Source organism: Esox lucius, chromosome 14, assembly GCF_011004845.1.
Source record: "Esox lucius isolate fEsoLuc1 chromosome 14, fEsoLuc1.pri, whole genome shotgun sequence".
Taxonomy (NCBI): Eukaryota; Metazoa; Chordata; class Actinopteri; order Esociformes; family Esocidae; genus Esox; species Esox lucius.
This window is the reverse complement of record NC_047582.1, coordinates 1,677,554-1,690,205: the sequence shown is the minus strand read 5'-3', so window position 1 is coordinate 1,690,205 and position 12,652 is coordinate 1,677,554. Positions and strand designations below refer to the sequence as shown.

The 12,652-nt window shown below is 38.9% G+C and overlaps 1 protein-coding gene across 7 annotated transcripts in view; it reads left to right on the top strand.

Moving 5' to 3' along the window:
* Positions 1-1,954: 1,954 nt before the first annotated feature.
* ptpn13 (protein tyrosine phosphatase non-receptor type 13) overlaps positions 1,955-12,652 on the top strand; it is a 151,613-nt gene continuing 140,915 nt past the window's right edge. For 4 of the 7 annotated variants that reach the window (XM_034296913.1, XM_034296912.1, XM_034296910.1 and 1 more), the window contains exons 1-2: positions 1,956-2,334; positions 9,840-9,959. In XM_034296913.1, coding sequence (XP_034152804.1) covers positions 9,845-9,959 — 115 coding nt within the window. In that variant the 5' untranslated portion in view covers positions 1,956-2,334; positions 9,840-9,844. Of the gene's footprint in view, positions 2,335-9,839; positions 9,960-12,652 lie in introns of all 7 variants that reach the window. The other 3 variants (XM_034296911.1, XM_034296908.1, XM_034296907.1) reach the window with 1 other exon arrangement.

Below are 12,652 nucleotides of genomic sequence, written 5' to 3'. Positions count from 1 at the left end.
TAACCACTACGCTATTTAACAATGGTCACTCACTCACTCACTAACTCACTCACTCACTCAGTAAGAGACATTTGCTCTTCTTGGCGAATTACACTTATTATGTGGTTCAGCAAAAACATTCAATCTCTGCAACCACATCCTTCTTGCAATTGCTTTTTTCAGCCAATAGAGGGCAAATCATGAGCTAGAAACAGCTGGCCGGAGTAAATCGAGGAAGGAAGTCCTTGTTGCTGAATTACTTCCTGGGATCAGAATTCCATCAAGAGTTGATGTGGCAGGACTTATAGTTACAATTTTTTACCCCTATGTTAAATAGGGTTTTGTTGATCGTACACATATTTTTGGACATGTACTGATAGGGGTATCACGCAATACACTACTGGTAAATGTATTGTTCTGATAGAGTTCTGATAGTATGTTACACATTTTTTTTATTGAGTTCTTAAGTTCTGTGCTACTTCTGGAAATGCATCTTCAAAACCCAGATGACCAATTGTGAATGGATTGTACCATGATTTCCTTCCACTCCTACTGTATTCTCCCAGCGTGACAGCTAAGGGTGATTTAATGAGTTTACACAATATACACTGGCTGTAAACATATTTCAATTCATCTTGCAAGTTTCAACAACATATAGTTAAACAAATACCTTAGTCTTTCCATTATTTCTCATAGATATAGTATTCTCCCATTAAAATAATGAAACATGAGTCATAATTTACACTGTGGACAATAATGCATTGTTTTCAGTTCGGATAAAGACAAAAACTTAGAGAACAAGTGTTTTATGGATTACATCACAACCACAGTACAGTGTTTAAACACTTATCTAATTCACTGTGTTTTGACTTAACTTACTAAACCTTGTGGGAAAAATATCTTGAAACAAAAATGTGGTCAGCTTGGAAATAAGCAACATTCAGCTTCTTTGGATTATGTTTCTGAGAGAGAAAATGTAGAGGCTTAAAAAAAACAACTAAGCCAGTGTTCAGCCCTGGACATTCTTTTCCCTTCATACCCAGCCATTTGTGGTGTTCAGCTTCATTCTTCTCTTGTTAGTCACTGAAAGTGGCAAAATGATGAGCTTATTTCCTCACTAGTGACTATCTGCAATATAAATAGGAATAATATTCTGTTAATTTGAATTATTGTGTTTGTCAAAATGTGTTTGAATGTGTAAGGAAGAGAATGTGAAAGTGAACAGGAGAGAAAATTTAATCAAGAAACAGAGAGTTTTTGTAATGTACATTCTTGGAGGAAGGGGGAGGAAGAATTTCAATGTTAGTGCTAATAAAAAAGAAATTGCTTGGAGAGTTAATTACATAAAATGTTTAGCAGTTTATCTAGTAGGCATTTAAACTTTAAATTTTAATTTTGGACAGTCATACTGACAAAGCTCATGTATCATACTCGTGCTCATGTATTATCATTTTGCACACTTAATTTTAGTACTTTTTCTCCATTTAGATTTTTTAAAATTATATTTATAGTTTAAACTATAGTGTTGTGTCACTGCACAATTAACCCTGGCTTTAAATTGTGGTGATGAATAGTATGACTAGTGTAGGCTATTGCTTCAATTTGTTGACGTGCCAAATTGGATTCAAGCAAGGGTCCAGACATTAATTGCACACTCATACAGTAAGACACTAGGAAATAACAAAAAAACAAACAGATTATAAGCCGATTTATTTGTGTATTTTTAAGAGAACATATACTGTTCTTTACTTCATAATTAAAATATGGAAAACATTGAAAAGTGGTATTGTACTCTAGACCAACACAAAACCACTACACCTTATAACAGAATTATCTCCTGTGGGACTGGTCAGTATTTTCCTTCAGTTGAGGAGGGTAACTATAGTGACGACTATCTGTTGCTTATATGACGAGGACGGTCCCCCTGCATATAGCCAATGATCAGTGGGAATATGGTGTCTGGTTACTCCCAGTCACCCACAACTAGGGACAAGGAAAACGCTCCTTGGCAGTAATGGTTACTCTGCTGAATCGAGACAATTGGGAATCCACAGTCAAACCCACGACTGTTTAAAAGTATTTTAACACAGGGATGTAGCTTTTAGCTTCACAGGTACATCACAAGGAATACTAGGAGTAATTAATTAGATTTGAAATAAATATTTTTTAAACGAATTCGCTATCCAGAGGAGGCTAAAGCCTGTTGCCTCCTGTTCCGACAGTCTCGCGGCAGCAATCAACTCCAAGATGTTCTATTGTGGATGGGATGACGTTCGGAGACCTTTGTTAGCGTGTCTGTAGGATTGTTGGAGTGCAATTTTTTTTTCTTCAATCACTTTAGTGTGAGACTTTTCGGTAAGTTTACTCATATTTATCAGTTTTCATAAAATAATGATCTCAGAATATTATATTGTCCACGTCCAGTTCGTGGAAAAGCTAACCGGCTAGGTGCTACTCAGCCTATCACTCGTCGCAAGGAACACGGTGTTATTATACAGTACAGTACCTTGGTTATTGTCATGGTGCTTTAGCCATCGTTTTTCAGATAGGAATGTGTAGAGGGCACTTTTAGTGTCATTTCGCTACTTATTTTAAAACTGCCCAATAGTTTCTGCGTTTTAGTACTGAAATTGGAAACTGGCACTGGAACGTAGCATAGACTGGGTGTAGCAAAAAAGTTGCAGAGGAAGGTTTCTCTCCGGGAAATATACGAGCTTCCACGGACGGAACAAAACGTTTCCATTTGCAGCTTAATTGCTGGTTCCATCGTGTATGACCAACATATTAAATACATGTTAAAACTGTTTTAAAACTTGTGTAAAACAGTGTGTATTTTTTTAATCAAATTGTATCTAAAACCTATGGAATCCTGTATTTGCCAGCCCAAGAAACAGCATGACACCTTATTATAAACCGTGTGGTTTAGGGCTGCACGATTTGGATAAAATATTGAATCGCGATTTTGACAAATATTGCAATTCATGTTATGGTTTGCGATTTTCAAACATTGGTGTAAACAGCGTAGATAATCTCAAAAATTTAGATCATAGCATACATAATGTGCTAGTAGACTGAATATCGGGCTCTGCCTTTTGAAAAACATAAACAACCTGATATGTTTTTTTTTTAACCTACATTTAATTATAATGATTTGCAGTGCAAAAGCCGATGGGTTTACTCTTTCATCTTACCAGGAAAGATTTGCTGAATTAGCCTCATGATTAGATATACTGTTGTACGTATCTCACCAAACATAAATAGCCCTTCCAAAACGACCTTTGTTGTCAGTAGAAAGGCATTTTTCTATTTGAATTAGTATGCAACTTTGCATTACTAAAGTTCTTCAGCATATATGTTGGTCAATAATGAACTACCCTACCCAGTAATGTCCTCAACAATACTACAGTAACTATCTTTTTTCTATTCTTGCTTAACTGTGATGGAAAAAGTGTAACAAATTTGAAGAGAGCATGATATAATTATCGGAAAAAGGTTCACCATCATTTTTAATGCGTCTCCTGGCATGAGTTGTCTCATGAAGCAGTCCCCCTCCCTCCCCTCCCCTCCCCTCCCCTCCCCAATTGGCATAAGACCTACGGCACGGTCTTTCTTTTCCTTCTAGCTGCCCTCTTTCCTATCCAAATGGTTTTACCAGCTTCAACCTTGCTTCAGCTCGAATGCCTACACTGTATGGAGGACCAAAGGGGGTCAAAATGAAATAATTGAATATATAATGAATTAAATAATATAATTTTGAGTGGCACATTATTATGAAATATTTTCTATAATGCCTCTTTTAAAAATAATGGTATAATATTTTATAATAACACACTTTTCCCATTTTTTTTTTCTCAATATATAGATGTATATGATGATATCATGGCCTTTTTTGGTAATATTATGACCTATTTTATAATTTCCTTGTATATTTCATCATTTAATGGCATACAGCTCTGGAAACAGTTAAGAGACCACTGCACCTTTTTCTTTCCTTTCTCAAAAAGTTGAAAAGGAAAGTTTTGAGTGAGGAATTGGGTAAGACAGACTTTCTGCTCCTAGGTTGTTGCTGTAGATAAGGTAGCTGAATACATGTATGGCACACCATTTACATAAAGAGATTTGATTAAAAGAAAGTGAACTTAACCTGTGAAAATCCTTATTGTGACTGTGACCATTTAGACATTGTTCCATAGGATGTTTGTTTCTCTAAATGTGTTATGGAAAATAACTTGTAAAAGGACAAACCAGACCCAGTTTGAAAGAGAGAATCCCACTCTTTTTATCACACCCTCTTGTCTCTCTTTCTGTCTGGCAATCTCTGTCTTCCTAACTTTCTAGTAGCCCAGCAAGCAACTGCTCTCATAACCCTTTAGCCCCTGTCTAGATTGAGCTCGACTATAGACCGATGAGAACAGTCCTCTGTGAGGATAAAAACATTCCAGTGGGTCTCTGTTGAAATAACAAGATGGAGCAAAACAATTGGTCCCAAGTTCTTCTTTACACTACCCTCCCTCCCAGCCATCCGCATGTTTAATGAGGCATACTGGTTGTACCCTACTTTTCATTTGGTCTCGGTCCGTCCCATTGAGCAGAGTATTTAACTTACATTCCTGCATGAATATGTATTATTTAGCCCTAGATGCCATAACAATTCCCTCAGAAATATACATGCCAATTAATAGGCTGTGTTATTTGCACCCAGTGTGTTCATGTAGGTTTTAATGCCGATGTTATTCTTTTGTGCATTCAAGGAGCTATGATTTCTTGTTGGATACTGTTTGTGCGGTAATGGGAGTGCAGTATTCTCCCCATATCATGGAAATACGCATGAAACCTCTTTCCATTCTCTGTAATTAACTGAGATTTGTTAGTCAGAAGCAATACTACATCTTTTCTAGGTGATGACATGTTTCCTGTTGCTTTCTTCCTGTTTACAGTCATTTGACACACAACATAACTTTGTCCCGTGTCTATTTCCAGTCCCTTTTACATCAGCAGTACAGCAACAGGCTGAGTCCTCATTTCTATTGAGATGTTACCCACAAATGTCAGTGGTGATGGTTTTTGCTCAGTCCGATGTAATCCCTTTAAACCCAGAGCTTCCTATCCTTTACTTACATCATATTGCAGTGGGATTCACAAGATTTAAACATTGTTGTCACCCCATCCCAGCAGTTGGGGCTTGTCACGCTGGATGCTTTGCAAACTGTCACCAACGCTATTCACTATATAAAATACTTTTGACCAGGGCCACTATATGGGCATATAATATGCGTTACTGACAGTGGGGAAAGAGAGATTTCTTTGTGGGTGACTGAAGGAGCACTGGAGGCAGTGGCTTTGAGTACTGGATCACGGTAAGCCACAGTACCAATTGTTAAGGGACCGAAAAATAAGTATTGTAGATTAGAGGCCACAAACCGATCTTCAGTCTTTTGTTATAGAGGCGTACATCATAAAGTTAATGTGTAGAAAACTAGTCACTGGCCACTTTATTAGTTACACCTATCAACTATTTGGTTGGATCCCCTTTCACTCCCTCCACATCAGGTTTGGCACTTCGTGTCTTTAGAGATGCCTGTCTTCATACTATTCTTGTAACAAATCTTTGAGTGTTTGTGGCCTTTCGGTCACGTTGAATGTGTCTGGGCATTCTCCTCTGACTTCTCTCAATACCCACAAAATTCATTTCTATTTTCTTGTTTCTAGTTTCTTGATTACTTTTGGCATGTTTTTTATATTTCATCGCACAGGGGCTTAAAGCATCAAACAGTGTGGTTTTATGAAAATGCATATTTATGAAGAACAAAATGGGTGTTATAAATTTTGACTTTAAAATGAATAAAGGAAGTGGATTGAGGCTGTCTAAATTTTTCAAATCTGTCTTTGAGAAGAACATTTTGTTGAGGGCAGCCCTAAGCCATTTCCTTTTATTTCTCCGCACTTTGCTCTTCCCATTGGTACATGATAATATTTGTCTCATCTGGCTGACACATCCATGTATACCACCTGGAGAGTGTTCCTGATCTGTCGGGCAGTGCTTTGCTGTTTTCTGCAGTACAGTAAACATTTCTTTGTCACCAGCTGTAGAGGTATTCCAGGTCATTTGCCATTGCTGAGCTAACCACTGCTTTCTTCTTAATGTACCAACCAGTTTATTTTTGGCATGCATAATGTTTTAGTTATGTCTGTGGTTGATTCATCAGCATTTTGGGTTTCAGCTTGACTTGCAATGACACTTATTTGGTGCTCATGTCATCAAATACCAGCAATAACTGCAAATGCAAAACCTAGAATTAAGATTAGAGATGGACCTCTCTCCTGAGAATGTGTAGTGGAGTTAAGAACGTACTGTAAGGAAGTGTTACTGTTAGCAACAGCATGTTTGATGTTGGTTTCACTGGTGTTGTGTGACTCAAATTGTATGTTGAGCTCCACTCTGTGTATAGAAGGGGTGAGTGTTACTGTATTAAAAACGTACTGTACTGGTTGGTACATCACAGCTAGCTTGAAGGTTTGCAGATTGGGCTATAAATTGGTACCTTTTGTATAGTTCAAGCTATTTTCATGTTGTCGAGGACACTGGTCACATGTTTTGCGAAGCAGAGGACCCAAGGTCGTGCCCAGTGTGGGGCAAGAAAAACTTTCAGGGAGAAAGAGATACTATTAGCAGCATCATGTTTGATGCCTGCTAACACAGGCCTAATAAGACACTGCTAACACACGGCAAAAACACAGGCCTAATAAGACACTGCTGTGAAGTCAGTGGTCCAAAATGATTTGGTCCGCGTAAATGTCGGGGCTATGTACAAAATATACTGTTCTAAATGGCTGATCCAATATGGGTGAAAATACTTTCAAATTAAAGCTGACTGTTGTTAATTTCACCATATTGTCAATGTATCATTTCTAATCCAAAACAACAAGAACAACTTCTGATGCTTTCTTCCATTTTCTTCCCTCAGCTGAAATTGGGTTACCTGCTGTACACTGATAACACCATAACATTATGACCACCTGCCTAATATTGTGTAGGTCCCCCTTTTGCTGCCAAAACAGCCCTGACCCGTCAAGGCATGGACTCCACTAGACCTCTGAAGATGTGCTGTGGTATCTGGCACCAAGACATTAACAGCAGATCCTTCAAGTCCTGTACGTTGCGATGTGGGGCCTCCATGGATTAGACCTGTTTGTCCAGCACATCCCACAGATGGTCGATTGGATTGAGATCTGGCAAATTTGGAGGCCAAGTCAACACCTTGAACTCGTTGTTGTGTTCCTCAAACCATTCCTGAACCATTTTTGCTTTGTGGCAGGGTGCATTATCCTGCTGAAAGAGGCCAATGACATCAGGGAATACCTTTCCCATAAAAGGGTGCACATGGTCTGCAACAATGCTCAGGTAGGTGGTACATGTCAAAATGACATCCACATGAATGGCAGGACCCAATGTTTCCCAGCAGAACATTGCCCAAAGCATCACACCGCCTCCGCCAGGTGCTTTCTTTCCATAGTGCATCCTGGTGCCATGTGTTCTCCAGGTAAGCGACACACACGCACCCAGCCCTCCAAGTGGTATAAAAGAAAACATGATTCATCAGATCTGGCCACCTTCTTCCATTCCTCCGTGGTCCAGTTCTGATGCTCACGTGCCCATTGTAGGCGCTTTCTGCAGTGGACAGGGGTCAGCATGGGCACCCTGACTGGTCTGTGGATACTCAGACCCATAGGCAACAAACTGCGATGCACTGTGTTCTGACACCTTTCTATCAGTACCAGCATTAACTTTTTCATCAATTTGAGCTACAGTAGCTCGTCTGTTGGATCGGACAACACGGGCCAGCCTTCACTCTTCACATGCATCAGTGAGCCTTGGCCGCCCATGACCCTGTCGCTGGTTCACCGCTTTTCCTTCCTTGGACCACTTTTGATAGGTACTGACCACTGCGGACCGGAAACACCCACAAGGGCTGCTGTTTTGGAGATGCTCTGACCCAGTGATCTAGCCATTACAATTTGGCCGTTGTCAAAGTCACTCAGATCCCTACGCTTGCCCATTCTTCCTGTTTTTAACACATCAACTTTGAGGACAGAATGTTCACTTGCTGCCTAAAACATCCCACTCACTGACAGATGCCATGATAATGAGATCATCAGTGTAATTCACTTCACCTGTCAGTGGTCATAATGTTATGTCTGATCGGTGTATACTCAGAATTTTTTTGTTGATTAATTTAGACATTGATAAGCACATAGCTATATCGGAACTGAAAACTGCTCAGAACATTCTGCTGGGCAGCAATGAGACAATTTTGTGCCTGCAATGATGAGGATGTGCTGTGTGGCTGACTGCCGCAGTCTGGGGCCCTCTCTGCTCTTCTAATTTAATGTTATAATAATTTCCTGTTTTATTCCTCACACTCACACAGATTTTTAAATCTACTTCTCAGCCAGTCTGCTCTGCAAAGGCCTGGAGTGAGCCCAATTCAGTGTGCTGTAGAAGCATGTGACTTTGGCCTCAGCTGGAGGAGAGCATGACATGAATGAGCTATAGAGATGGTTTGATGTTTTCACTAGGACACAATGCATCCTAGCATGGATATAGCCAGTTGCTTGCATCAGACATTTTTATATAGATTTATTTGCGGGTCGTAATTAGCGGCTTCATTCAGATCCAATCAGGTCATTAGTAAGAATCAACCAAATAATTACCAAAATGGTCTCTTTCAACATTAATATGTCTTCAATGTGTCTGCCCTTGTTGGAAAAGATGCTGTTATAGCATGGAATCAGAGATTAGTCCTCATTTTGACGTTATGGACCCAGCCCAGGGTAATGATCATTAGGCACCTGATAGAAGACTGACACAAGGAGGGAATAACCAGAATTTGTCCAACATGAACTGGTAATTTTCTATTGTAAAGCGTTTTGCTACCGTGTCCTAATGCCTAACATTTTTGACAGGACATTAGCTGAGAATTCAGATGAGACACAAACTACATGCATTTAATTATCTACAGTTCTGGAAAAAACTGAGACCACTGCAAAAAAGTTGTTTTTTGGAAAAGAAAGTAAAAGGTGCAGTGGTCTCTTAATTTTCTCCGGAGCTGTATTAGATTCCAATAAATGTATTTACACTCCAGATGTATCAAAAATTACACAGGTAAATGTATAGTTCAATGCTCAAGGATACAGAAAGTATTTTTCTCCAAAAAGTTATTGCCCTTGATATCTGAAGGGAGCAGTAAGCTGCTTTGCTTTAGTTATTTGGAATGAATCAGGAGGCAAAGCACTGCAGTCACACAGAGCATTTCTGCAAACATTCTCTCACTCTCCCTCCACAATTTCTTTTCAGAAATTACCTAACAGCTTTTTGAATGGAGTGCTGTTTTTCTCACTAATCATGGGAATCGTCATGATATTGGACTCCTTGGCTGTAGATTACTGTAATCAAACGTTAAGCGATGGCATGGGGAGAGAGCTGGCCCTCTGACCCATTCAGGTTCTGAATTCACAAGTTGTTCTGTAATTAATGATTGTATGGTATCAATTTGAAATTCCCTGAACATTTACAAACTTTTTTTTTTTGAAGGGCTGATTTGAGAATCGTATTTGATAAGAACGTTTCTTTATTATCTGTTAATCCAAAGCTTCTGTCTGATTCTACAGAAAAATTCTGTAGTGTTATGTGACTGACTTTGTCATGTTGTGACAAATATGAAAAGTTTAAGCGTGGTTTCACATATGTAACTAATTAACATTTGTGCTATTATTATCATTAATGTTTCTAAAATAAGCAATGTTAGTCAGTATCCTCATTTAGTCTTATAAGTGTAAATGTGTCTGTTTCTCTGCTGCAGGAACGATGCATGTGTCTCTAGCTGAAGCTCTTGAGGTGCGAGGTGGTCCACTTCAGGAGGAGGAGGTTTGGGCCGTCCTTAGTCAGAGTGCTGAGAGCCTCCAGGAGCTGTTCCACAGAGGTACTCACACTCGCAGTCTCTCCGTGGCGATTTCTGACGCCACCTATATTGTTCTTTTTTGGATTCTCTTTTTCTTTCACAATCAATTCAATTCACTTTATTGACATGGCGCACGTGTACATATTGCGAAAGTACAATCACAATGTTTGAACAAATTGACTATTTTTTCTGTGCTTTTTTTGGGGGATAATTAATAGATAAAAAAATGAAATAATATATGCACACACTCACACTGGGGAAGTGCATGACATATTTTCACTATCAATAATTACTCAGCTTTTGTCATCGAATAGCTGACCCCACCCACAAAAAGAGTGGTACTAAAAAGAATATAAATTGTAATATGTTGTGCAATAAATTCAATGTTTTATTTAAAAATGTAGTTAACAACCTCAATAGTGTTTTAGTATAAACAGTTAGGCTTGATATACTTTTACTTGGGAGACATTCAGATTGAGAAGTGCCATAACAGTAGCAAATAATGTAATGCATAGGCCTGTCAAGGCGTTAGTATTTTTTAACAAGTGATTTATTTCAAATAATAAATCTTTTTAAATTGAGAATGGGCTATAAATGTTGTAAAAACACGCAATCTCTCCCATTAAATCGTGCAGAGATGTACCAATTGCCTTACGTTAGCTAACATCTTTGTGTCAATGTTTTCTGGCCATAACAACAAAATGTATTAGACCAGTCCCTTAAAACCATACTTTCCAAACAAAACTACACTTAGTATATAGACTAACAAAGTTACATTACAGTCTGCATTAAATCAAACCAACCTACCGATGCATTCCAGTGAATAAAAAAATATCATTGGAAGGAAGCTTAATAGGAATATTGTATAAAATTAATGAACAAAACCCAAACAGAATCTGGCTAGCGCATCCATAGATGCAAGGTCTAAACAAAAATGTAAAGAATCATTAGGCAATGTCCATATTATTATGATAATTATTCTTGTTTAGAAAAATTTGCATGTCCACATACTCCAGAAGTAGGCTTAAGTAGTCTGACTCTCAGGCCCGCAGCTGAGAGAACCCTTTCAGCCGGTAGGCTACAGATGTTGCCGGGATGCACAGGTATGCTATCGCTAGCCGTGATAATTTCCTGTACTTGGCCGATAGCCAGACCTGTTTAGTATATAGAAATAACCTGTCATTACTGCCGCCAAGTGAGTCAGTCGGAAGTACAGATTTCTTTAGAAAATTAGATTAATTTGTCAATAAATGCCATCCTTGTCCAAATGTTGATAATTCAACTATATTTGTTCTCACCCCTAATACATACAGTGAGGGATTATTTTTTTTTATCCCCTGCAGATTTTGTACGTTTGCCCACTGACAAATAAATGATCAGTCTATAATTTTAATGTTATGTTTATTTGAACAGTGAGAGAGTGAATAACAACAACAAAATCCAGAGAAATGCATGTCAACATTTTTATAAATTGATTTGCATTTTAATGAGGGAAATAAGTATTTCGTCCCCTCTCAATCAGAAAGATTTCTGTCTCCCAGGTGTCTTTTATACAGGTAATGAGCTGAGATTAGGAGCACACATCTTGTCAATGATTTCAAGGCAGCTGGGTCCATAGTCACCAAGAAAACAAATGGTAACACACTACGACGTGAAGGACTGTAATCCTGCAGCGCCCGCAAGGTCCCCCTGCTCAAGAAAGCACATGCCCAGGCTTGTCTGAAGTTTGCCAATGAACAGATGAATGATTCAGAAGCGAACTGGGTGGAATTGTTGTGGTCAGGTGAGACCAAAATCTTGCCATGTTTGGAGGAGGAGGAATGCTTCCTATGACCCCAAGAACACCATCCCCACCGTCAAACACGGAGGTGGAAACATTATGTTTTGGGGGTGTTTTTCTGCTAAGGGGACAGAACAACTTCAAAGGGACGATTTTTTTGTTGTTGTTGTTGTAATGTCTCTCACTGTTCAAATAAACCTACCATTAAAATTATAGACTGATCATTTCTTTATCAGTGGACAAACGTACGAAATCAGCAGGGGATAAAATATTTTTTCCCTCACTGTACATACAATCTGTGTGGTAGATAGTTTCTTGTCTAAGGACAATCAGCAACTCCCTAAGGTCAACACAGAAAACTCTGGTTGCCTAGCAATGTGTCTTGCGTGTGTAGTAGTTTTGCAAAGTAAAGTTCCAAGTCCCAAATTGCACCCTATTCCTTATGTACTGCACTTTGGGTATCCAGGGGACTGTATAGGGAATATCTTGCCATTTGGCGCGCAGCATCAAACCGGCTTTTCTCTGACTCACCTTTTTTGATTCATCCTTGCTTGTCTTTCTGGCTCTAACACTGTCATGAATCTTGTGACTACTTTGTGTTTGTGTGTGTGTGCTTGTTTGTCATCCTGTTCCTCCTGTTTCTCTGGTCCTGTCAGATGAGTGGAGTTCATGTCAAACCTTTTAAAACCTGACCTTACTGTCATTATCTGTAGTTTGCTTCTTTGTCCTGTCCTCCAGTTTATCATGGCAACCTTCTGTCATAGCCTTATTTGTTGTTCTCTTCTAAGTATCCAATGTTTTGATTCCACTCAACTCTCTGATGCTGTGTCACTTTGACCTGTCCTTAGGGCTTTACACCACAAATTGCCATTTGCGTTTTTGTATATGTCATTATGAAAACGTCAAAGAAACAAAATGCATCACATAATAGACA